Below are 27,664 nucleotides of genomic sequence, written 5' to 3' on the forward strand. Positions count from 1 at the left end.
CCTTTGGCCCTCCAAGTATTTGGGATGACAACCCCTACAGACACATACCATCTGGGTGTGGTTGATGGGAGTTTTATGTCAAAACATCTGGAAGGCCAAAGGTTCTCCAGCTTTGCAACTGAAAAATCAGAGGAAAATGGAGGAGAGGAAGAACTGTGCTTTTCAGTTCAGCAACATATAGCTGAACTTACTGTATTTTTCTGCTTATAAGATGCCCCCATTTATAAGACCCACCCCCACTTTTCTAGCACAAACATTAAGAAAATGTAGCTTTGAGGACTCAGTTTCTGGGATCAGAATGCTCCAACATTAAGAGTCCCTGTGGAATCTGAGCCTACAGGCTCCACCTCTGAGGTATGTTCCAATTGCTTTGTTCAGCATCAGCTGACATCAGTTCCATAAGCCTTGTGATTGAGGGAAGCCTTATTTACAGAGGCAAGGTATGGCCATTTTGTTCTCCATGTTCTCAGTTTGTGTAAAAGATACCCCTCAATTTTTAGTATAATTTTAGGAAAAAGTAGCATCTTATACACGGAAAAATACGGTAGCTTCAGCAGCCTGAGGAGTTGAAACTTCACAGAGAAAGCAACTTTGAAAATACAGTGGTACCTCGATTTATGAACGTAATCCGTATTGGAACGGCGTTCGTATGTTGAAACATTTGTAAGTTAAGGCAAAATTTCCCATAGGAATGCACTGAAAACCATTTAATCCATTCCGGCTGTTTTGTGTTCTTATGTTGAGGCGCAATTCGCAAGTAGAGGCATTGGTTCTCATAGGAACTAATGCAAAGCCGATTAATCTGTACTCTACCACTAGGGGGAGAATTTTTTTATTTTTTCTTCTTTTGACCTAAGATCAACTTAGGTAAAAAAAAAAGGGCAGGAAAGTTTTTTGTTTGTTTGTAAGTCGAAGCCCCATTCGCAAGTCGAAGCAAAATTTTGCGAGCTGAGCCATTTGTAACTTGAAATGTTCGTAAGTGGATACATCCGTAAGTCGAGGTGCCATTGTAAAAGGGTATCATCATGTAGGTCCCCAATCCCCACACATTTTTTCAACATTACACAGCATGGATGTAGTTGAATTTAGGGGCTTTAAAAGGGGAGACGACCTCCAAAGTATACAAAATTGAAGTTAGCAAGCTGGCACTTTACATTTTTACTTAAAATTCAAGTACAAGACTTAAGAGGTTTTTTTAAATGAGTATCCCACAAATTTCAAAAACAACATTTTTTAAAAAAACAACTAATTCCTAAAGGAATATTTGAAATCTACCTCACTTTGGAAAATGTGTAGAATTTTACTTCACCTTCTCCGTACCTTTCCTGTTGCCCCATCTCCTTTTTTCCAGCTGGCCTTGTGGCCTTAACATGCCTTAGAGTCTGGCACTTGATCTGCACAGTAACAGCATGAAAACACTGAGATTTGACAACTCTAAATAGGGTCTGCGGAAGGAGCAGGCTGACAGTTCTGTACACAATAACCCTTTGCTCGATTCGTCCATCAGGCCCTCTGCCCCACTTCTCCATTCACATCTGCTCTTTTGGCACGGGTTGGGGGGATCACTTGGTCCTTTGGCATTAAACTCCAGGAGGCTCACATGGAGAGAGTGCTCATACAGTGGTCGATTTAGCTCTTTTGGCTGCGGTTGCTCTCTGAGGGATTAGCGCACTCTGCAGCATTAGTGATCCATTTAGGTTTTACGAAAAGGGGATTTGGCCATACAGCGTTTAGCTATTATCATGTTTAAATGTTTAACCACTGATGTCCAGAAAAAGGGGCGGGGAGCCATCATGAACAAGCTAGTGAGGAGCCGTGAGAAGCACAAAATAAGAGCTTTGGTGAGAACTGAGACACTTCGATCTCACTAGATCAGACAAGAGGTTAAGGGGAGGTCGGCTGGATGATAAGGAGGGGAGAACCCGAGTTGTAATCTTTTAAGTCTTTGTTTATAGAGAGAAGGCATAAAGGCACGTGGCAGTGGTATCATCTGTAGACTCAGGCCCAGAAGCTGTGTGAAATACCCACAGCAAAGTCCCACTGGACAGGCCTGGCCTCAAAGACTAGCCATAGGATTGCTGCCCAGGTCCATAGCTCACCAAGGGATCCTGCTACCAATATCTTGAGTCTCTTGACCCTTCATATATCTATAGTAGTCACCTTTCTCCTTCCCTGTGGCAGAAATACAGTAAACAGAGTTTAAAGAAGTGAGGGTTTTTAGAGTACAACTCTGAGCACAGATGGTTCATGCTTGGGGAAACACAATTTTGGGAGGAACCATCCTCCCCATTCCATGAGCCACCCCAAATCCCAGAATCCATCAGCCGGCCGGGCCAATGGCTTGGGTGGCTGGAAGATTGAGGGAGTTGTCATCCCAAAATATTATTTTCCAGATTGGATAAGTGAATAATTGGCAATATCAACAGCCATGAAAAGAAGGAGAAGGTGACTCTGCTTAAGGGAAAGATCTTTCCCAAAGGGTCCTCAGAAGGTGGAAGTAGTTCGGCCCTTAGGGCAGCCGTGCAACACGCAACAAAAGAAGGCAAAAAGATTAGTTTTACATATTTCTTAGTACAGTACATGCAAACTTCAGTTTATGCATGTAGATTTTTAAAATAATCGGTAAAATTAAGGTAGAAACACAGACCGCCAGGCATAAATGGTGAGATATGTCACCATAACCAGGTAACCCATGTCCTTGCAGTCTGCTATATAGCTCTTATCTTTCTCATTTTTTTTATCCTTACACTGGATTTAGACAGGACTGCACTTCAAACTTGGCACCCCTTCAAACAGAGGACTCTCCTTTGTAAACCAGTACACACCATGGTCACCCTGACTGACCCTGAAGTATGTGGAGTAAAGAGGGGGGGCATTCGTTAACCAAGAGGAGGAAGGTCACACATCCCCTCCACCTCTCGATCAGGTCAGAGGGGAAGCTTCACATACCTTTGTGAGGAGAAATCCCACTGAGCCTTTCAAGCTCCTTCTTGCTGGGGCTTCTGCTTTCCTCAAGCTTTGCCTACGGCGGATGATGTTTATCACCTAGCAGGCCTCAGACACCACTGAGCATGTGCAATCCTTTTAAGGGAAAGCCATTTTGAAACTAGGTAAAAATGTGTGCTGTAGACACATAAGGCAAAGAAATACAATCTTTTATTTGTTTTACTTCTTTCTTCTTCATCCTTCAGGATAAGAACAATGCTACTATTACACTGCGTACTGAGATACACATGTTCTCATTCAAGCCTTTATGGGCTATAGGTTGACTTAGCTTCAATAACATTCACCCCCCCCAGTGCCTTCGGACAGTTCTCTGGGAAATTCTAATAATGTGCAGAAGATCTTGGTCGTGGGAAGCTTCTGGGTACCTTAGCCTTATTTTAAAAATACTATAGGCATGATACTGTGGAGCCTGTCAATTTGGACAGATTTTTTTTTTGCCCCAAGTATTAACTTCTCGTAATACTTTGGGATGTGAAACCTTAAATTAGTTGCATATGAACATGCAATAACTAAAATGCAATTCAGACAGGAGACTCCAAAATCCAAAGACAGCTATTTTGCAAACTAATTTTGCACATTAACAAGATTGTCCTCAAGGATCTTCTGAAGTGAAAAGGGGAGACAGACTAACTTAGAAAACTGCATTTCTTCTTTCAGTGTGTACCACAGGAAAAGCAGGGGTTTGTCCTTGGGAGATATCTTTGCCTCTGCAAACCAGGTTTCTACGGCATAAGCAAAGCCTCATCCTCCCCTACTGCCACAAATAATGGCCAATCTGGTATGTAGTAGCATTGTTTGTCTCCTTGTTGCAGTTTTCCCAGACTGAGATTGAATTTATCTGGTGAGAGAAAGAATCTTATTTATAAATGCTTCTTCATTCTGTTACGTAACATGAAACCCCTGGAACCTCAAGCAGTTTCTCCTAAGGAACTGGAGAGACAAAACTGTGTACTGTATGCTGTTTTATCACTTCCAGTAGTAGCACATGTGGGTATATGTATGCAGTCCTTACCCCAAGCTGAAACATAGAATAATTGGTATGATGGAATTTTCAAATACTGTACTTGAAAGATTGCCCTACAGAGGAGGGGCAGGATCTGTTCTTCATTATTCCAGAGTGCAGGGCACATAATAACAGTTTTTTTTTAAAAAACACAACAACCTGGGAGATAGCATTTTCAGAATAAATAATAATTCTGCTTTGTTTTAAAATTATCAAGAACCATTGTGATGTAAAGTTTAGAGTGTTGGACCAGGACCAAAAACATTGAATTCTAAATCCCCATTGGCGTCTGCCTCCCCCCCCCTGCACAAACTGCCCCACAGAATTATTGTGAGGATAAAATGGAGTAGGAAGAAGAGAAATATGTGTACCATCTTGAGTTACTTGTATGAAAGAAAGAATTTAAATTTAATAATAATAAATGGAAAAAGAACAGAGACAATATAGAAATAATGCCAAGAGACCTGTAATTGCTGTTCTGTTTTTATTTATTTTAACCAACAAGATAAACACAGCAGGTGAGGTGTATATGGATCTTTACTGTGAAACCTGGGGAAGTTTTAAACACATTTTCCTCAGTGCTATTTGTCTGATTGAAATAATTCTGTGAAACTGTCAGTTTTCCTTTAAGGAGAAATATACAGGCAACCCAGTATATCAAATACTAGGTTTGGGAGATGTGCAATTCAAATTGGAGACAATTCACAGGGGGAGTGATTCACAAGAACTCTATGCCACTTCTCACAAAGTAATATCTGTTGCAAAATAAGTGGCTATATGTCTTCATCTCTGTCTCATCTGCCTTTTTTCAGGCATTGTCATCAGCCTGTACTTCTCATAGCATTCCTTGCTAATGTGATACTCCACTTTTGTGCTCACCAGCATATTTTCTCCTCTTTTGTGACTGTGCCCTGAGGTATAATTAGAGCTTGCAAAGGCTACCTTTTTTACTTCAGCTCACAGAATGCCCAGCTAGGATATTTGGCTGGTGTGTTCTGGGAGTTGTACTCCAAAAAAGGAACATTTATAAGTTCCAGTTCTAATGTCAGTATCTACAACTTATTAAGGACTGTTCAATTGCTTTCAGGGTTTCATGGGCCAGCCTTGTCCCTCCCCCTTTGTAGTTCCACATAAGTACTACTTTTATTTGGCCTCTCCCAATTTGAAGAGACACTTGTACAGCAGGCCGAGGCAAAGAGGCAGTCCCGAAACCAACAAAACCAGGGAGCTGGGCAGGGGACGGATTGTATTTGTCTTCAGTGTGGGATTGTCACATTCAAATTGACATTCTCAGCCACACTAGACACTGTTCCAAGTCCTGCATACAGAGCATATTACCACAGTCTCTCGAGACTGAAGGATGCCTACTACTACTACTACTAATTTCTACTTTTTCATCACACTTAGGAGAATAAAATGCAAAAGATATTCAAACGAGACTTGCGCTTATGCAACCACAGTCTATTGATGCTTGGGTCAGTGTGTCTCATATTCAACATCATTATCAGTTAAATGGTCAAGGTTCCAGGGACCTGCCCAAATTTTTTCAGGCCTGTTCCTTTCCTATCAAATACCTTGTAAAGAATTGCCTGGATACAGAAGGGCAGCCCAGAAGTCTCTGTTGATTTTAAGTGAGGAATGGGATCCATGATTTTAATAATTGCTTTTCTCAAATTAACAGAGGAAGATGCTTCCCAGTATGGAGCAACAGCTTCTGGAAATTGGCTAGAGTGCCGCCCCTGTCGGGAGGGATGTTCTACCTGCATTGATGGCACACCATGTTTAGTCCAGGAAGACTGGTTGTTGCGGGCGGCTGTTCTAGCTTTCCAAGCCTTCTGCATGCTGGCGGTTTTCTTCAGCATGCTGGTATCCTATCACTTCAGGAAGAGCAAGGTAAGGGTATTGGTACACAGTAGGAAGACTGTATGGATGTGCAAAAGGAGAGGGGCTATAACAACTTCCCCAAACTAGTATCCTCCAGATGTGTTGGTCTGCAGTTCCCATTATCTCCAACTGACACAGCCAATTGTAGAATAACACATCTTCATGGGTGACAGGAAGGATGAATGATGGTATACCTCTTTCTCTTTCCTTAGTCTAAGGATGTGTCAAACTGTTCTCACTACCAAATTCTGCTTGCCATTTTTTCTAGTGACTAGAACACTAGAGCACCACCCTCAAAGCTGCCATTTCTTAGTTGGAATGGGCTGTATCACCATTTCACTTTAATCTCTGTTTTCCTAGAGGATTCGGGCTTCAGGAGTTGTTCTTCTGGAGACGATACTCTTTGGCTCACTCCTGCTCTACTTCCCTGTGAGTATCCAGATTGGACTCATGTCGGTTGAGTTGTCAGAGGTTATATCTGCCATACTACTCTGCCAGGAAAACTGAACTGGCGTTGGTTCCCTAACTTCGGGGGGCGGGGCTGATGCCAGGGAAAAAAATTGCTCACTACACTTCTCATGGATCAGTGCACTGTATTCCAGCAAGGGGAACAGGCTGGACAAGAAGTGGCCAAATGGAGTTATCCATATATTGGCCAAAGAGACAAGTGTGGTTTGAGGAATTTGAGCCAAAGAATCTGTGTCTGAATCAACAGCCCATGAGGACAGGACAAGTGCAGGTAAGGGAAGAAATAGACCCTATGGGACTAGGGGCAGTAGTCTGAGGAATTTAAGAACAGCCAAAAAAGTCTTGAGGTAAATAAGAACAAGAACTTCACAGATTATATTTTTTGCATGTATATGTAACCTACACATTAAAACTGAAAAACAAGGAATAGTCTATAGGGCAGAATAACAAGAAAGTGGCAAAAGGAGTTTAATGGATTCTGGAATAGACAAAGAGAATGAGTGAGACAAAATGAAATTGAGCTACACAAATTACAATGTTACTGTGTATATGCAGCACACACTTTAAAAGCAAAGCTTGTGAGGGGAACAAGGAAAAAATTACAGAATTACTCCCATTCAGTGTGGTTTCTGTGACCTGGCACAGGACTGGCCATTCCATTACATGGAATGAGGGAACTATCACATCTCAAGTGATGGAAACTGAAAATTGGCAGCAGTGGCAGCCACTCCCCTCTATCGGAAAATAGACCTTCTTCTTCTTCTTCTTCTTCTTCTTCTTCTTCTTCTTCTTCTTCTTCTTCTTCTTCTTCTTATTCTTATTCTTATTCTTATTCTTATTCTTATTATTATTCTTATTATTCTTATTATTCTTATTCTTATTCTTATTCTTATTATTATTATTATTATTATTATTATTATTGATGGTGGTGGTGGTGGTGGTGGTGGTGGTGGTGGTGGTGATGATGATGATGATGATGATGATGATGATGATGGATGATGTCACATTTCTCCCAACAAGGGACCCAAAGTGGCTCAGGACATTAAAATTCACACAATTAAAAAGTCAATAAGTTAAATAGATAACGCTGCACCGTTTGTCAGGCACCCATTAAACTAGACTGTTGTCCTCAAACACAATGGAGACTCCTCCATCATCGGTACTGAAGTAACATTTACTGATAGCCCAATTCACTTCTGTACAGTATATGGAATTAAGGGCAAGGTCTCATCCTTTGCCTTAAAGAGCAAAACAATCTCAGCCTAGCCTTGATCTGATATACATTAGGCCAGAGTATCAAATTTGCATATATACTGTATGTCCTTAGCAGTATAATCCATTCTGCTTCTGATGGTCATGGGGAAGGGGCAAAAAGCAATGCAATCCACTGAAGTCCCAGTCAATTACCACAAGTAATATGGATAGGTCTCTTCTATTCTTGAGATTTTCAGAGTTTGGCAGATTACCTTTGAGTTTATGTTTGCAGTCTTAATGGCTGTGGCAAAGTAAGGAATTCAGTGCTGTACACCAGTGTCTGCATTTCATGGAACATACAGAGATATCGTCTTTTGATAAAAAGCAAATGTTCTTTAAAGTTCTTAATGAGGGATTCTCTGTATTAGGCCACCAGAAAAGCAAAACCAAATTATTGAAAGCAATATTTTTCCAACTCCCAAAGAGGAGCTACAGCCTCACTTTCCCTCTAATTATTATTTGGAATTGGGAAGTCACCTCCAATTGATCACCCACAAGAAAAATATGGGTTGGCAAAGTCTGTGTCATCTGGATGGATCGTTGTGAAACAATACCATTTTGAAAGGGGGAATAATTATGTGATGCACACTTCAGTTATGTTTCCCGTTCTTTCTTTTCATCCAGGTTTTTATTCTGTACTTCAAACCAAGCATATTTCGCTGTATTGTCCTGCGCTGGGTGCGTATGCTGGGGTTTGCCATTGTTTATGGAACAATAACCCTTAAACTATACAGGTAATAAAGATCCTGAGGTGAGTAAAGAAATATTTTTGAAAATGAGCCATAGAAAGATCCATATGAAAATTATTAACTCTTTTTCTAGGCTTAAGGAAGTTAGTCCTTTTAGCCTCATATAATAACTCCAGACACAGCCAGAGATACACTCAAAAACAATTAATATATCTACATTATGTACCTTCCTACATTATATTTGTACTTGTTCAAACTTTCTATTTTGGTGCGGACTTGATCGGGTTACAAGGGGTCATTTGAAATTGGGGTGGGGGAGCAATGTGCCATTAGATGTACTATTTCCATCCCAATGGCATATCTTTTGGCTTGTCCTGTTGTTAGTTAAACGCTTCCCCTAATCATCTGGTGAAAGTCAGAGGAAGTGAAATTATTATTTTTACATGTGCTAGTTTGTTTCTGATATGATGAATCACTTCAATTAAATAAATAAAAAAATTATTCGCCTGCTTATATATTGCTGATTGAGAATTTGCGCACAACCATGGTTTTGATCAGCAACACAGAGACAGGCAAATAATTTTTTAAAAAAATGTAATTGAAGTGATTCTCAGCACATCAGTGATGATCTAACAGATGCAATAACAAAGAATGTCATGTCCCCTGACAAGGGAAGTGTTCAATTTCCAATATCCTGGAGTGGTTAATAAGCCATTTCAGAATTCTAAAAATTGACACAGGAAGAAGCTACCGGGCTCTAGTTTAGTCCATTCCAAGCAATTACACTTTTGGAAATCTAGTCCATTCCCAGCAAGTGTGGTTTCTTGGAATGGAGCCCTCCAAATCTGCAGCAAAATAGTAGAACTCCCTGACAGAAGTCTAAAAGGGCGAGGTGGGGGCCAGATTGGTCTGTTCTAGTGATGTCCATGTGTGGACACTACAAAAAAAGAGAGTAGACCGACCCCACCCATCAGAGCATCAAATAGCAGGACAAATCCCCATGTAGACAGTCTTTTTCTCTGTGGCTCTAGGCAGAGTTGGACCCCTCAAGTGGCAGCTCCTTACTGGTGAGGTGTGTAGAGAAAAACTATGTAGGCTGCACAGCTTGCTCTGCATCCCTAAGCTAGCCTTCTGCCCTGAGGAACAATGGAAAATGTTCCCGTTGCCAATGTCAAAATGAAAGTTGGTGGCCAAGCGTGTTGGACCTGTGCAGGTGAAAGGGCAGAGGAAGCCATCTTGTTTTTTACCTGAGCAGCAAAATGTCTTGGGCTGGCTCCATCCAGCAACTGATTTTGTGTTGTATGACTTTGTGGCACCCCAGGTTCCCTCAGACATTTCAGCTTTAAGAAAAAAATGTTTGTCCACAGACTTTTTAACCATCTTTGTTTTCTTGTCCTGTAGAGTCCTTAAGATATTCCTTTCCCGCACGGCCCAGCGAGTCCCTTACATGTCCAGCAGGCGGGTTTTGAAGATGCTGGCCTTGATCCTGCTCTTGGTGCTTTGGTTCTTATCTGCATGGACTGTCGGCATGCTGGAGAACATAGAGAAGAACATCCCACTAGTGGTCCTCTCCCAGACCACCAGAGGCCTCCAGTTTTTTATCTGCGACCATGACCGCTGGGACTACATGATGGTTGTGGGTGAGGAGCAGACCTCCCTATGCTTGATCATGTGACAGGGCTTAGTCTCAGAATATATGAGGCAGGGCAGGACATCCATTTTGTATCTGTTACCTCTCCCTTAGAGAAAGCTGCATCCTAGCCTCCTCCTTCCTTATCTGTTGGGAGGAGATAATTTACGTTTGGTGGGTGGCCTGCCTTGTAGCTTAAGGCAGCGGTCCCTAACCTTTTTCGGTTCATGGGCCGACTGGGGAAGGCAGGGTACCCCCTGTGCTTGTGCACAAGTGCCGCGGCGCTGTTTGTGCATGCGCACAAGCGAGTGTGCAGGCGCAAACAGCTTTTGCGGGGGTGAGTGCGTGCAGGAGGTGGGGTGGGAGGTCTGTCTTCGTGGCCCGGTCCAGCTCAGACCATGGACCGGCACAGGGCTGCAGACCGGGGGTTGGGGACCTCTGGCTTAAAGCACCTGTGGCCTCTGCTCTAATTCTGCTCCAGATTCAAAGCCGAGGCAATTCACATGTTGGGGTTTTGATCCTCCTAGCTTGTCCCAGTTGCCCCTCTGCTGAAACACAGGCTGCTGTTCTGTGGTTGCCAGTTTTGTATTGGATGGGGGATTCTGGGAGCTGTAGTCCAGAAGAGGTATTTTTCCAGGCTGTGCCCACCCTGCGGTCAACTCCCATCCTAAATCTCATCTCCACAATGCCCAAAAACATTCCACTCTCCCTTAGTATTCTTTCCTTGTCTGTTTCCTCCCCATCACATGTGTTCTTGAAGGCAAGACTTCACTGCACATGCAGAAGACAATCTACACTTGTAGCAATACACACATTTCAGCTGCAAAGTGTCACTAGAGTCATGTGCTTATTTTGCATAGTTCCCTATGCTCCATTTTAGAGGCCAGTAGGAGGGGTTGCATGCCTAAATGTCCCATACCACAGCTAAAACAGAACTTTTTTTGTGTGTGTTTGTATGGTGTATCCTAAGATCTAGTACTTCTAAAGATATAGAAAGCACCCATCACTGAGTCACCATTATCAGTCATCATCAGGGAAAAGCTTACTTTGAGTATAAAATGGAAAAGCTTACAGACAAGTTTTACTACAGCACCTACCTACTTACCTTTGGTCCTAGAAAATGAAAATTGAGAGAGAAGAAGGGAACAGACAAATTTGAGGGCAAGAACATGACTATATGGGAGCTGCTTAAATTTCCTATTTTTCTGTCTGTTGCTAACCAGCTGAGATGCTGTTCTTGTTATGGGGAAGTTTCCTTTGCTATGCCACTCGGACAGTCCCTTCTGCATTCCATGAACCTCGCTACATGGGCATCGCCCTACACAACGAGCTGATAACTTCCACTGCCTTTCATGTTGTCAGGTGAGGACGGACAAATCCTTTTTTAAATGGTGGAATGGAGTGCAGTTATACTTTGAAACCAAAGTTCAATGTAAATTGGTGTAGTGCAATGGCTGTGAGCTTGGAAGCTTCAGCTCTGACCTCTGCCAAGAGAACACCTTAAACAAAACACTAATATTTCAGTGCTATATTCATTCATTCTGCAATTAGTGTGGGCACTTTGTGTGCTGATGCACACAAAGAATTTTAAAAAAAGAATACAGTATCATAATTTGGGAAATCCATGTTCAGTTCCCCACTGAGCCATAAAACTCATGTTGATATCTTGGGCCACTCTCTCTCTCTCTCTCTCTCTCTCTCTCTCTCTCCCAGGCTGACCTTCCTCAAAGGATGTGTGTGACAATAAAGTGCCAAAAAGTTTAGCCATGTGCACCACCTTAATCTCACTGGACTAATGTAGAATATAAATTTATAAATGTAACTAAAAAAATTAACAGATAACAAAATTGCCACTAATTCTGGTGGTAGCAACTTGCCAAATGCTGTCTGTTTTCCTATCCTTTTCTTCTAGCCTGGTATTATGCTAACAAGGAATGTACTACTAGCTTTCCTAACAACCTTATTTTTCAATGCACCCTATTCTACTCTACCCCATCCCACTTATTTCTGGCTTCAGGTTTTTAATGGTTCCTTCTTTGCATCCTGACTGGACTTTGCTGCTCTTTTTTGTTCACACACATGTTACTACCACCATGACGTTGGCACTTCTTTTCATCCCAAAGGTAGGAACCCAACAGAATCCTTAACAAAAATGAAAAACCACTTCTCTTTCTCATCTCTCAAACTTTAAAAAAACATGTTAGAAGAAGACACAAAGCTGTAGTTGTTTTCACTATTTAAAATACTTTCCATTTGCTATTTTGCCTTTTTGATATACATGACGTTTAAAGTTTATATTGATGTATGTCCTTTTCTTTTGTGTGTTTGTGGCATATTGGGTGCCTAGAGGTTTTATGGCATCAGATATGGCTCCAGGATTTGGAGTGGGGGCTGCACATGGTATTCGCAGTGGGGCTCCTTAACCTGAAAAAGGCAGGAAATGCATATACCACAATACATACAAATGTGTTTCCTGGGTTAAAATGTATACAGATACTGTATGTTATACAATGCTAGAACATGCTGTGTAGAAAGATATATTTTTGAATGGAAAAAAGTAAAAAAACCCTGACCCAATATGACTACACAGTCGAGCCCCCCTTAACAATTACCCTGCATTACAACAAATCCTCTTCACGACAATGTTTTTGCAATCGCAATTGTGATCGCAAAACGATGTTTTAAATGGTTGTTTTTTTGCTTTGCGAAGATCGGTTCCCTGCTTCGGGAACCGATTCTTCGCATTACGACGAACAAAACAGCTGATTATCAGGTTTGCAAAATGGCTGCCAGGTGCTCAAAATGGGTCCCCGCTGTGCTTAGGGACGGATTCCTCGCTATATAGGCACCGAAAATGGCCACTGTATGGAGGATCTTTGCTGGATGGTGAGTTTTTAGCCCATTGGAATGCATTAACCGTGTTTTAATGCATTTCAATGGGTTTTTTATTTTCGCTTTACGACGTTTGCGCTCTACAGCGATTTTGCTGGAATGAATTAACGTCGTTAAGCGAGGCACCACTGTAATAGTAAGAAAAACACATCACAGACTGACAACAGGACAATAGACATGATTTGATTATGCATCCTTCAGTCCTGAGAGAGTATGGTAATGTGCTCTGTATGGAGGACTTGGAACAGTGTCTAGTGTGGCTGAGAAGGCCAATTCGAGAGTGACAGTCCCTTCCACACTGAAGACAAATACAACCTGTCCCCTGTCTAGCTCCATGATTTTGCTGCTTTCATGACTGCCTCTTTGCCTCGGCCTGCTGGACAAAGGTCTCTTCAAATTGGGAGAGGCCTGCCTCCAGGCTGAACGCTCAGATGTCAGGGTTTCCCATCTGTTGAGGTCCATTCCTAAGGCCTTCAGATCCCGCTTGTAGATATCCTTGTATCGCAGCTGTGGTCTCCCTCTGGGGCGCTTTCCCTGCACTAATGCTCCATACAGGAGATCTTTTGGAATCCGACCATCAGCCATTCTCATGACATGCCCAAGTCAACGCAGACTTTCATGATGAATACATGAAACACAGAAGCAAACTCGATACACACAGATCTATTATTTAATTATGACTAGCAACCAGGGACAAACCATTAACCCCTCTTAAAACCTTCTGTGCCAGTGGTAATCCCAGCATCCTGTGTTACTCAGTTCCATAAGCCTATCATGCGTTGGAGGAAGAAGAGTCATCTTCTATTCATCATGACTGTCAATTAATTCATTGGATAGTTCCAGCGGTGGGTGGGTCTAAAGTCAAGAAAACGATAGGCATTTCTGGTGTTATATCTTTTTCCAATTCCCTGAGCCCCTGAGATGGAGTAGGCTACACATGTATTTATTATTACAAAATTTTTAATGAATTAAAAAAAAAGATAAACCCAAAGCATTAACCATATGAGATACATCTACAGATTGAAATAGAAAACAGATGAAAGTGACATACTTGGTATTTGTCCCTTATACTTCCTCTTACTTCCCTCAGTAACCTATGTGTGATTTTTAGATAGATTGCTATGAATTGTTGCTTTGACTGGATTTTAACACTACTTGTGTTTTCCATTTTTGTGTTTTTCATTTCTCAAATTGGCATTTTAAAAAAATTGTATACATACTGATATTTGCCTTAATACAGTATTGCCTGTTAATTATGTAAGATGCCTCTTTATTCATTGTTCATAGTTTTAAATATTGTCTTTTAATGACATTAACCACTATTGTACTGTGTTTTCAACTTTAAATATTATCTTTCACTGTTGTAATCTGCTTTGGGTCCTTTTCAAGGAGAAAGCCGGGGTAAAATAAATAAATAATTAAATAATTTGTATAGATGCTGCAAGATCAGCTTCATGTCTTTTTCTATCACCTTCCAGGAGAGTATGGTGCATAATCATAAATAAATAAAACAGACCTATAAAATAAATAAATAAATAAACATATGGAAATATGTCAATTAATTAATTATGTCCTATCAAGTTGATTCTGACTTACAGTAATCCTTGACTGGATTTCCTCAATATAAAATACAGTACTCAGAAGTGGTTTATCAATCTCTCCTTATGGTAATGCTCTATGCTTGTGCAGTTTGCCCAAGAATACAGAGGCTGGCCTTGCTCTTGGGAAGTTCATTGAGGAATTAGACTCCAAATTCCTAGCTCTGCAACTAAATGTCCCAATCCACTGAGCTATATAGCCAGCATGAAAATTTGTTATGGTTCATATAATCCAGTGGTTCTTAACCTTGGGTTACTCAGGTGTTTTTGGACTGCAACTCCCAGAAGCCTTCACCACCAGCTGTGCTGGCTGGGGTTTCTGGGAGTTGCAGTTCAAAAACACCAGAGTACGCCAAGGTTAAGAACCACTGATATAATCAGTGAAAGGAAACCAGGTGTCATTACAAGCACAATGACTATGGCTATCACATGCCAACCAAATCTGTTCTGTTTGTCTGTGCTGGACTGCATAGTCTATTTAGCCAGTGCCTACTTATCTAGCCTTGGACATTATCTAGCCACTAATTAATTATCTAGCTCCACAGATTAATTTATCCATGTCTCCAGGCAGCCCTAGAAATTTATAACTAACATTCCCTGTAATGTATCCCTGAAGAAAATTCACCTTTCTCCATTCCATGTTGTCACACAGTTCCTGCATGCAGGGTCGCCCTTGCGGGAGGAAATAGCTGCTGAGGTCTACGAAGATGAGCTGGACATGAGGCGCTCAGGCTCCTACCTGAACAGCAGCATCACATCGGCGTGGAGTGAGCACAGTCTTGACCCCGATGACATTCGGGTGGGTGGAACACTCAGGACCTTCTTTTGACGCTAGCTATGCCAGAAACTGTGCAGAGTAAGAGTTGCCTTTTGCAGTCTTTCTCATGAAGCTAAAACATATTCCCCCCTCCCACATAATGATACATAATTTCAAATCAAGAAAGTGGGTGGGGAGGAGAAGGTCCACAAAAATCAGTGTGGCTGAACATCATTTCTTGTCTCCTTGAATATCGGTTATGGAGAACACACGGGGATGGGATAGAAGAAAAGTATTTTTCGGCATTAAAGGTATGAGTGCCTGGATACTTTCGCTACTAGGCAGGCTTTACTTTGGAACAGTTCTCATGTGTGGGATGACAGCAGGTACCACACAGTCACAGGATACCTGCCTGGAATGCAGAGGGTCTCGGGTTCAATCCACAGCCTCTCTAGATATGGCTGGGAATTCAGATTCCCCCTGAAAGCCTAAGAGAACTTCTACCAGAGTAGACAAGACTCAGCTAGGCACATCAATAGTTTGACTTAATGTAAGGTAGCCCAAAATATTGCAGTGCAGGATTTCTTCCCAACAGCCCCAGTAAGTATGTTGCACACACAGCAAAGAATTCAAACAAGAAATGTCTCTATAAACATTCATCCCATGCATTCTGAGTATTTAATTAATTTTCCTTTCAGTGCTAATGGGAACCTGCCTGTACATTTTTTTCATACCCACCACTGAGCTAACCTTTCTGGCAGCTTTGCTTTTAGAAGACATATATTTCATCAAATGAAACAGTGAAGGGCTGTTGTAGCAGCAGCATAGACTGGGGACACTGGATTTTTAATGCTAGTTATTCCTGGGATAAAAAGTTATCTGAAGGATGTTGACCATCTGCATAATGCTATGCATTCAGAAATCTAACAATATTGTCATTTAGTCCACATCTTAGCATAATGTTGTCATTATGATTTTGACTGAATAAGCATTTTTATTTTATTTTTCCCCACCCACCTATCTGTGTTCCCTACCCTTTGCCATGTTGTCCCCTCCCTGCTGCACATAACATGTAGGATGAACTTAAAAAGCTTTACACGCAACTGGAGGTTCATAAAACCAAGAAGATGGCGGCCAACAACCCTCACCTTCAGAAGAAAAGAAGTTCCAAGAGGGGCCTAGGCCGTTCCCTCATGAGGCGTATCACTGAGCTTCCAGAATCCATGTCCCGGCAGTGCAGCAAAGAGGAGAAAGATGGGTCTGTGGGTGGAGGAAATGCGAGTCGCTCTGGCTCCTACAAGAGAAGGCGTTTGGACTCTGGTAGCTCCAGCGTGAAACTGAAAGACGACTCCTCTTCCAAGCCTAAAGTGGCCTCATCCTTGAAGAAGTCCCACAGCACCTATGATCACACAAGGAACACCAAAGAGAACAACCTACCAACGAGGCACGAGAGTTACAAAGAAGCACCTTTACTGGACTCAATGATGAGGAAAAAACTAGCCAAGAAAGCCTCAGAAAGATCCAACAGTGACTCTCTTGATGACTCAGCTCCTCTGGTCTACAAGTCAGCCAGTGCTCACAATCTGATGGCAGAAAGAAAACCTCTACACCCTAGGCCATCCCCCCTGCAGAAATCTCTCAGTGTTGTCACCAGTGCCAAAGAAAAAGCTTTGTTGCTAACTAATAGGGCCTACCTAGAAGACAGCAGCAAACTAGCTCAGGACAAAGAGAAGAAAGCAGCCACTGAAGACTCCACAACAGAAAGTGAGGTCTCTGGGCACACTGAGGTTACTGACGTCAGCTCTAAGGCAGCAGGAAAAGACTGGCAGACAGATGACACATCAGAAAGAACTGTGAGCTCTCTTCTGGAAGATGGTAGCAGCAGCCAAGATACTGTGTGCCCATGGGAAAGTGTGACAGCCCCATCCACACCCTCTGAAAACAAGTCTCAGAAACATGTCACATATGCTCCTATCAGGAGTCTCAGCATCAACACCTCTGAGTTGCCAGGAAGGAGACACCATGCCAGTAAGAAGATACCGCCTGAACCACCTATCAGGCAGCAGAGTTTGGTTCACACTTTTGAAAGGAAAGATGTCACTCCCTGGGATGCACAAGAACAAACACAGACTTCTGGCCAGTGTCTCAAAAAAGATGACAAAGAGAGACCAATGCTGGCAGATGTACATCTGTCAAAGATGGAGGAGTCTCTAGAAAAGACTGAGGTGCAAAGGAATCAGCAGACAGAAGATAACGTACCACCTTCTACCCCTGCAGGATTAACCAGACTAGCCTCCATTGCTGCAGAGGTCTGCCCGTGGGAAGTCATGGAAGTGCCCATTCCAAGGAAGAAAGACCCAGAACTGAGTGAATCAGATAGTCAGAAGAGCTCTCCTGAGAAACAGATCCCCATTCCCAAAAGTACTATGAAAAGCTTAGGTCTTGCCATTAAAGCATTCAACCGGTCAAGGATGAAGACAAACATAAGAGCAAGAAAGGATGATGAGGGAAGTCCAAAGAAAACTGGAAGAGAGACAAGTGGAAAGAATGAAAAACATCAAGTAGCAGAAGGAGCCTTGATGTCTGTAGGAGGGTCACCAAGGCAACGGGTTATATCTAGGGGCTCCAGGGAAACAGTCAGTAAACAAGCGACCATTTGCCCTTGGGATGAGGAGGAAGAAGAACTTTCCAGCTCACATAAAAGCAGTCCAAGGAAAGTTCTTGAAGTATGTCCTTGGGAGGCAAGTGCAGATGGCCTCACCCAGGACAGAGCAAGCAGTACAGAAGCACCAGCTTCCACTTGTACGAATAGGCTGCACTGGATCAAGAGCCAACGAGAATCTGTCTGTCCCTGGGAAACTATAGATGATGATCAGACTAAAGAGGAAAAAATCTCCAACATCTCTCCAATAGTCCTGAAGACAGAAAAGAAAGCGGAAACATGCCCTTGGGAACTGGAAGAGGTCGTGCTGAGCACTAGAAGCGAAGCCCAAGAAAAGGCAAGTGGCTTGCATGATTCCAGGGATATCAAGAAGCCTCCTCTGGGCACAGAGGTTAGAAAGAGCCCAGATCTCTCCAAAGCAGAGGAAAAGAAATCCAGGAGTGTTGAGAGCCACACATTTAGTCCCACAAAATTGGAGGGCAGCACAGATGTTAAAACAGAGGTCTGCCCTTGGGAGGCAGAGGAATCTCTATCAAAGCAAAAGATGTCTGAGGAGGATCGTGAAAGATCTTCCAGAGAGAAGGGCACTACTCCAAGAGCAGAAGCAATAAAGACTTACCAAGAAGACACAGTTTGCCCCTGGGAGATCATGGAATCACCAGAAAGAATAGATGCTAAAACTACATTGAGTCAGAGGGTATCTGACAATGTAACAAGCAGCAAAACTGCTATATGCCCTTGGGAGTCAAGTGATACACCATCAGAAGAAGCTAGAGAGGAGTCCAGAGAAGACCCCAAAAGGTTTGAAGGTAGAAAGCTCAGAAGTCCATTATCAGAGGAGATCAAAGATAGAGAGAGCACCCCTCGAGACTCTGTTTGCCCTTGGGAGGATGCAGGTGCTGCAGATTCTTCTACGAAACCTGCTGGCAAAATATTAGACCTTGGCAAAATAGTTTTGAAGAAATCTAGCAGTGGGGACAGTAAAAAGGTAGAGGTCTGTCCTTGGGAAACCAAGACAGCTGAAGTGTGTCCTTGGGAAGTAGTTTCATCCACCATGGAAAAAGGGGTGGAAGAAATGGAAGGACAACTCTTCAAAGGCATTACACTGAAAGCACTGCCTCCTCTTAAAGGACTGGAGGACAGCAAACAGCGTGAATCTGTCTGTCCCTGGGAAGACACAGAAGCAGAGGCTGCTTCACTAAAGCCTAGTGCAAAAACGTTAGAACCAAATAAGGCAAGCTCTGATAGCTTCCAGAGCAAAAAAGCAGAAATTGCTCCTTGGGAAATACAAGAGGCAAAAATAGACATTAAAACAGCCATATGTCCCTGGGAGAGTGATGATACCCCAGTGCACACAAAAAAGTTTAAAAAAGATGCAAGTTCACTCTCAAAAGATGAGAAGAAAGAAACCAGAGATACAGCCCCAGAGAAAGATGACGATGGTACAAGGGAGTCTGTCTGTCCATGGGAGAGGACAGAAGACAAGGAAATATTGATCAAACCTAAGCCCCAGAGCCCCTGTGTCTCCAAAGGTAGTTCAAATAAATCAGGCAGTGTTGAAAGCTTCAAGGCAGCTGTTTGCCCTTGGGAAAGTGAGGGCATCGAAGTCAGCACTAAAGCAGATATCAGCCCCTGGGATACAACTCCAGCTCCATCAGATAAAAGATCCTCAAGACACGATGCAGGTGGAACCCTGAAAAGAACAGGAGACGTTGCGTCTAAACCTCTAGAGAAGGCAAGCAGTTCCCGAGAAAATATATGTCCTTGGGAAACCATAGACACTGATGACTCATCATCTGAGCCTAGTGCCAAGAGACCAGATCTAGCTAAAGTCAAGTCTAAAAAATCCAGTAGTACTGACAGCCTCAAGGCAGAAGTTTGCCCATGGGAAAGTCAGGAGGGTGAGCCCAGCATTAAGGCAGCTGTATGTCCATGGGAAGCTCCTGAAAGCCCTGTGGGAGAGAGACCATCATTTAAAAGTGTTGGTGCTTTTGAAAGGCCAGCTCCACAGAAAGAAGCAGGCCATTCTAAAACAACAGAAAAGATTATCAGCCCTCTTGAATCAATCTGCCCCTGGGAAACCATGGACACTGACAAGCCTTTGTCAGAGGTCAGTGCCAAGAGTCGAGAAGTGTCTAAAGTCAGCTCTAAAAAATCTGATAGTGGTGACACACACAAGGCAGAAGTGTGTCCTTGGGAAAGTCAAGAAGCTGAGCCCAGTGTTAAGGCAGCTATATGTCCATGGGATGTGCCTGAAAGCCTGGTGGATCAGAGACCATCATCGAAGGGTGCTGAGGCTCTTGAAAGGCACAAGTCAGTCCCACTGGAACAAGCAGGCCATTCTAAAGCGACAGAGAAGGTGAGTAGTCCCCAAGAAGCTATCTGTCCTTCGGAAACCATGGACACCAGTGAACCTTCCTCTCAATCCAGGGTTAAAAGCCTAGGGCTATCTAAAAGCTATAAACTATCAAGTGGTACTGACACACTCAAGGCAGAAGTGTGCCCTTGGGAAAGTCAGGAAGCTGAGCCTAGTACTAAATCAGATGTGTGCCCATGGGAAGTGTCAGAAACCTCAGTGGATAAAAGACCATCACTGAAACGTGCTGGGGCTCTTGAAAAATCTAAATCAACCTCTCTGGAACAAACAATCCATTCTAAAACAGTAGAGAAGACAAGCAGTCCTCAAGAATCTGTCTGCCCATGGGAGAGTGTAAATCCAAGCGAATTCTCTGCTAAACCTGGACAGTCTAAAGTTACTTCAAAGAAATCTGACAGTGCTGAAAGCCTAAAGGCAGAGGTTTGCCCTTGGGAAGTGGTTGAAGAAAGTGTTTTGAGAAAGGATGATGGTAGCAGGGCTCTCCAAAGGGAAGACAGCAGGAGTACTTCCCCTAGGAGCATCTCTGAAGCAATGGAAAGGTTGAGCAGGTCACGAGACGACGTCTGTCCGTGGGAGAGCATGGAGCTTGAAGGGCCTTCAATGAGATCTGCTGGCCAAAGTCCAGCTCTGTCCAAAGCTGGGTCAAAGAAATCTGACAGCGCTGAAAGCTTAAAGGCAGAGGTTTGCCCTTGGGATGTGGTTGAAGAAAGTGTTTTGAGAAAGGATGATGACCAAAGGGCAAACAGCACAAGTACTTCCCCTAGGAGCATCTCTGAAGCAATGGAAAGGTTGAGCAGGTCACGAGACGACGTCTGTCCATGGGAGAGCATGGAGCTTGAAGGGCCTTCAATGAGATCTGCTGGCCAAAGTCCAGCTCTGTCCAAAGCTGGGTCAAAGAAATCTGACAGCGCTGAAAGCTTAAAGGCAGAGGTTTGCCCTTGGGATGTGGTTGAAGAAAGTGTTTCGAGAAAGGATGATGACCAAAGGGCAAGCAGCACGAGTACTTCCCCTAAGAGCATCTCTGAAGCAATGGAAAGGTTGAGCAGGTCACGAGAGGATATATGTCCATGGGAGAGCATGGAGCTTGAAGGATCTTCTCCGAGATCTGCTGGCCAAAGTCCAGCCCTGTCCAAAGCTGGGTCAAAAAAATCTGACAGTGCTGAAAGTCTAAGGGCAGAGATTTGTCCATGGGAGTTCATAGAGGAAGAGGAAGTGAGCACCAAGACAGAAGTGTATCCATGGACAGCAGCTATGGCTCCCTTTGAAAAGGGGAAGTTGAAGCAGGACCCAGCTGAAACTTTGAAAAGAAAGAAAGACCAAGTGCCACTAGGAGCTCTGGATTCGAAGAAAACTGGGGGAGAATCATCATTTAAGAAAATAGAGAAGTCAAAAAGCCACCAAGAGTCTGCTTCCCTTTGGAAGAGTATGGAATTTGACAAACCACCTGCCAAAATCACCCGAAGTCTAGATCTGTTGCAGGTGAGTTCCAAAAAATCTGAAAGTGTCGAGAGTCTAAAGGCAGAGATTTGTCCATGGGAATTCCAGGAGATTCCAACACATGCTAAAGCTGAAATCTGTCCATGGGAAGTAACTGAAGGACCACCAGAGAGAGGGACCTTAAAAAATTACCAGGGCATGGTTTCTAGTGATGAAACAAGCACCAGCCCAATAATGAGACTGTTGAAGACAGAGCAGAGACGCGGCAGTCAGCAAGAATCTGTTAGTTCTTGTGAAAGTGTGGAGCTATCACAAACTCAAAGTCCCAGTTTGCCAAAAAGTGGCTCAAAGAAATCAGTCAGTGTTGAAAGCTTGAGAGCTGAAGTATGTCCGTGGGAAACCGAGGAAGAGGAGCCTAGTGGCAAGATTGAAACGTACCTCCCTAAAACAGCAGCAATCCCATTCAATGAAGGATCACTAAGACAACATATTTCACAAGGCAAAACACAGCTAAGCCCAGGTGTGATTAAAACTGGGGGGGAAACTGTATCTAAAAAGATAGAGAAGACCCATAGCCATCCTGAATTAGCTTATCCTCAGAAGAGTACTGATGAACTGTCAGTCAAACCCAGTAGTAAGAGTTTAGATTTGCCTAAGGTGGTCTTTGTGAAATCTGACAGTATTGAAAGTCTAAAATCTGAAATCTGTCCATGGGAAGTTCAAGAAACTGGAGCCTCTACCAAATCTGAAGTGTGCCCTTGGGAAGTGGTTGGGACTCCACTGGACAGAGAGACATCGAGTAGGGATGGAGCTGCCATTTCTAAGAAGGATATGAAAGTGGATTCTGCAAGTCCGATAGGAACAATCAGAACCCTGGAGAAAGGCAGAAGCATTCGAGAATCTATCTGCTCATGGGGGAGCATAGCTGCTGTGGATGTCTCAGCATCAAATACTTCTGCTAGTCTTTCTTCAAAAAAGCCTGACAGCAGCAACGACAGCAAGAAGACAGAGATCTGTCCTTGGGAAACAGATCAGCTGGAAAAGGAAGATATTTGTCCAAGGGAAGCAAGACTGGTACTAGCCACTGAGGATGAAAGAGCTATGCCATATGCCCGTGCAGCAGAGATGCCAGCAGCCAGCGTGAAAAGATCCCAGAGCGAACAGGAGGGCTTGCCTGAACACAAGCCCTTGTGCCGCAGCCTTCCTGAAACCACACTACCTATAGACTTAAGCAAAGGGAGTGGCCCAATGGTGGAAGTACTGGCAAAAAGTAGACATGACAGTACTATAGCTGATATCTGCCCTTGGGAGGCTGAGGAAGACCCCACGGCCACAAGGAAAGACTCTGCTGGAATCACCAAAGCTTTGTCAGAGGTGTGTCCATGGGAGATAGAAGACACCAGCCCCACTTCGGCCAGTTCAGCTAAAAGCAAAGCAGGGGAGAAGCCAAAGGCTGACAAAGCATAAGATCCTTATAAACCCAGATCAGATATTTGTCCTTGGGACTAAGATTGAATGTGTTTACAGATTTTTCATAGAAGATTATCTACTGACTGCTCATGTGCCATAAAATATGGCTTACTTTTAGCCCACTGCCTGGTTTAATAACAAAAACAAAACAAACAAAAAGGACAGCTGCCAGCTTCGGTGATGGTGCCCATCATATTTGTTAATGCTTGGAATCATGTTAAAGCAGTCATGAGACAGGGGACTGCAGCCATTAGGGAACAGCGGTACCTACCTGCCTTCATCTGCAGAAAGAGCAGGCTAGCTGCAAAACTCTGCACATTCTGCTCCATATGTGTAAAAATGTAGCATCACGATCCCTGCATTGTTATGACTCATAAGGTTTCCAGTTTGTATACTCCTGATGTCTGTAAACAACAACATTTTTATAACATGTTTCAAGTAAGAAGTTGCAACCAAACACTGGCTTTATGCAGTGCTTTGTTTGAGGAACATCAAACAAAAACTGGAAATTAATGGCAGATAGGGGGACTTCCGTAAGTGTTCTAGTTTTTGCTGTTTTTGTTTCATTTTGTTTTATTTTGTTTTGCAAATATGATCCCAAGTGGAAATCTCACAGGCATGGAAGAGGAACAATACAGTATAGTAAATTATGATTCATAGAAGACTGTGTAATGCATCTAACAAATTGTTAATTTATTCAGTTTACCTGTATGCCAGAGGGAGAGAAAGATTACTATTTAGACTCTTCTTATTCTGTTTGATACTTCTGACAGACTGTTCCTTCAGTTTTCTAGAATGGCTTCTGGAAGTGTTAAATAATATTTGAATTGCCTCAGATATATCTGAATGGTACTTGTGGGTTTTCAGTCATCACTGAATCCATGCTCAGCCATTTCTACTAGGAAGCATAATGAGAACGAGGTATTGCCAGGCACAGAGGAGGCCCTGGTTTTGCTTGAATGCATTTTAGATTTTCTGAAACGTTGCGTGAATACTGTTTGTGTTGTATCTGCCATTAAACCCATTTGTGGATTTGCAGTTATGAATTTTAAGGCACTGGTACTCATCATAAACAGCCCACATAGCCAGACGCCCAAGAAGAGTCTAGAAATGCAGGCAGCTAAATTTGTTTGTATCCATCTCTACCAAGTCATATCTATAAATTTTAATTGCCTTTCCAAGACCTATTTACCACAAAATACTTTGTATTTTAATAGTGATAGGCCAAAAGAGGATGTTGCTGCTAGGAAAAAGCTACACTCCTGCAAAGTAGTGTGAGAAAGGATTGTAGAAAGGATTAACGTCAGATGGGAAAAGGATACTTGAGGGGGCTGATAAGATGGACTTACTGTCCCTGCTAATTTAATAGTCCTGACACGTTGACCTTGTGAGCCTTGGCTTCACTGCACCACTGTCCTTGTGCAGTGAAAAGGAGCCAGAAGTACATTCTCTTGTTCTAATTCAGTTCATGCAGGATACTTCTTAGGAAGCTGCCTTATTTAGAGTCGGAGCACTGATCCATGATGTCTGTATAGTCTACATGTCAGATTGGCAGCAGCTCTGCAGACGTGCTGACAGGAGTCTTTCTTTGGCCCTACCTTGACATTGTTGGGACTGAATCTGGGATGTTTGATATGCAAAACATGTATTGGGCCACTAAGTAATTACTCTTTCCTGTTCTAATTTTGGAGTGTCCCATTGCTGTACTGCATACACTGAGTGTGCATGTTAGCACACATCAAGCTCTTCCCTGCAAGTGAACTGCAGGGGACGGTCAGTTTATGTGTATATTTGTGAGTTCTGTTAAAAAAAAAAGGTAGTGGGAAACCAATAGGATGGGGGCTTGGGCTACACCTGCCCTTAGGCTTCTGCTGACTTTATTGTTTGGTTGATAGACATGTTCTGCTCTGTATCAGACTACAATCTATTTATTTATATGAAACTCTGCAGGAGCCACTAAAATTGACACTACCTGTATATCCCAACTCTACATTAGTTATTGACAAGATCTGGTGTGTCATAGCATTTAGGGCAATAAGCTACAGAACAGAGCAGAGTATCTTTGGTTCACTTCTTGCCTTTTTCATTAAATCTACAGGTTATATTAGGGAAACTGCTTTCTTTCAGTTTCAAAATACTTCAAATTACAACAGGAATACATCATAACAAAATATTGTTAGTAGGAAAGATCCAATTTGTAGTAAAGTCTTCTTGTTTATCTTCTGCTGGAGGTTAGATTTCATGATGGTTATTCTGACTGGTCGCTGCAGCTTTAAGTAATGATGTTGCATTGCACCCATACTATTCTCTGCAGTAGGGAATACAATAATGACTTAATTTGCAGAGTTATTTAGGATTACAAATAATGCTTATGAAGCATTTTGTACACTAGAAAATGATATGCAGATATGAAGTATTTTATTATCATAACCATTACAGTATTATCAATGTAATGTAACTTTGAAGACCAGAAGAAATTGTAGACATCAACAACACATTCAAATTACACTAATGGTACTGTACACATGGAAATGCCCTTAAGACAACATTAACAACAGTATTGTAAGGAACAAAATAGATTACATCCTAATTAATTAGATAACAACTCAACAACTATGCAAAGAAGAAAAAACGAAAGCACTGAAATCAATGAAATAACCCAAGTGTATGTCACAAAAAAGGGATTCATGAAGGCATCAATATGATCAATCATCGTGCACTAAAATAGCTATATTTATGCCTCTTGCTTCAAACAGACAGAAGTATTAGAAGATCTGGACATCAACAATCTCAAAAGTAAAAATGTAAATAAATAAAGGATAACTGAGGAACTGCTAGAGCTAAGGGAAGAGAAATAAAAAATAGAAATATTCCATTAACTATATAAGAACCTTTGAAACAAGCTCAAGAAAGGCAAAGAAAAGTGGTGGTCCAAATAAAGGCTGAAATCCTGTTATGCTGCAACACAAAAGGTGCAATTTTGGGAGACAAAATGTCTCAAGTTAAGAAACATCTGCTGGCATTCATTGGACATGAGTCATACAATTCAGTATGCAATAGATGTTTCTGGAGAGTTCTTAACTTCAGGCGATTCGCCTACAAAAGTTACGCCTTTTGCACCGCAGTGCAACAGGATTTTACCCAATCTACAGAAACAAACTGTAGAGAAGGTTCAGATCTCCTTTAATGTGGGGGGAAATCAATCAAGGGAATAGTAAATATATTTAAATTTTTTAATATATTTGATAACAGAAAACAAGATAAAATAGTGGGATTCAAACAATCAGGAAGTAGATTTAGGTTCTACAATAGGATGGAATCATCAGCACTAAGAACATAATGTAGAACTAACTTCGTCTTAATTTTTGGGGATGCACAAAGTGGCATGGACAAATTGCCCAGTCCATATGGTGACTCATTGCAAACAAAAAAAAAAGTCTATATGTTGCAACAATTGACACAAGCACACTTAGAAGTAGTCTTCAGCTGGTACCTGTAGCTCAATAATAAAGGCATGGCCTTTCATACATAAGGTCCAGGTTCAATACTAGGCATCTCCAGGTATACCAGGCAAAAGATTCCTCTTTGAAACCACACAGAGTTACTGCAAGTCAATATAGTTTACACTGTAAGCCACAGGTGTGATACCCATTCTGCTCCAGATGTTTTAACCTTCACTTTCCAAAAGCCATAGCCAACAGTCAATTAAGACTCTAAGAACTGATGAGTGAAACATCTGGATGATCCAAAAGGATTTATCCTGCTGTCAAAAATACTGAACTGGGTGGAGGTGGGAAGTGTTAACAGTTTTACTTGGTTTAAGGCACCTTCCTCCCTATGTTCAAAATGCAGAAAACTATCCCTCAGCAACACACTGAAATACCAATGGGGGCCCATTTCTAAATAAATGCAGCAACAGCAGCCTCTCAGAGTTAGTCCTTGTGTTCCTGTGTGTGAAGAAGTGGATTTTGATCCATGAAAGATAACACTTAAATCTGTTAGTCTCTGAAATGTCACATTTTGTTCCTTGTTTTCTCTTTCTTCTTCCCTTTAATGTTGTCTTTCTTTCCTGAAAGAATCTGACCTGAAAGTGTATATTTCTTAGCAGGAGGCACATTCAAAGGAGGTTCGGCTCACTCAACATATTTTAGATTCCTACTAGTTCCCCCTAACATTTCCCCCTCTGATATATACTTCTCCATATGAATAACCTCTCATTTGCAGCTTGGGTAAATTCATTTTCGGACTACAACTTCCAGAATCTTAACCATAATTTTTCTAGCTGCTGTTGAATCCAGAGAGAATATAAAAGAACTAAGAGGAGCAAAAATGACATTCTTATTTATGATTTTAAAAACTGTTTTATGGAATCCACTTTTGCCTGTGAGATTTATCTATTGCGCCTTTAGGAAGTACAGCACTGCTAATATAATGTAAGGTCACCTACCTGTATCTGCGCTGAGTAACAAACGAGGTTATTAAATTCTGTAATAAATGTAAATACATAAATAAAAGATTTATCTATATATTGAGAGAA

General features: G+C 42.2%; 1 protein-coding gene across 2 annotated transcripts in view; it reads left to right on the forward strand.

Moving 5' to 3' along the window:
• The window catches only part of GPR179 (G protein-coupled receptor 179), a 51,896-nt gene extending 24,232 nt beyond the window's left edge, over nt 1-27,664 (forward strand). Inside the window, exons 3-11 of one of the 2 annotated variants that reach the window (XM_020785499.3) lie at nt 3,664-3,784; nt 5,691-5,902; nt 6,254-6,322; nt 8,240-8,349; nt 9,706-9,944; nt 11,158-11,296; nt 11,952-12,057; nt 15,077-15,223; nt 16,258-27,664. In XM_020785499.3, the coding sequence (XP_020641158.3) occupies nt 3,664-3,784; nt 5,691-5,902; nt 6,254-6,322; nt 8,240-8,349; nt 9,706-9,944; nt 11,158-11,296; nt 11,952-12,057; nt 15,077-15,223; nt 16,258-23,124 (8,010 nt within the window). In that variant the 3' untranslated portion in view covers nt 23,125-27,664. Of the gene's footprint in view, nt 1-3,663; nt 3,785-5,690; nt 5,903-6,253; nt 6,323-8,239; nt 8,350-9,705; nt 9,945-11,157; nt 11,297-11,951; nt 12,058-15,076; nt 15,281-16,257 lie in introns of both variants that reach the window. The other variant, XM_078377934.1, reaches the window with a different exon arrangement.

Source organism: Pogona vitticeps, chromosome 6, assembly GCF_051106095.1.
Source record: "Pogona vitticeps strain Pit_001003342236 chromosome 6, PviZW2.1, whole genome shotgun sequence".
Lineage (NCBI taxonomy): Eukaryota > Metazoa > Chordata > Lepidosauria > Squamata > Agamidae > Pogona > Pogona vitticeps.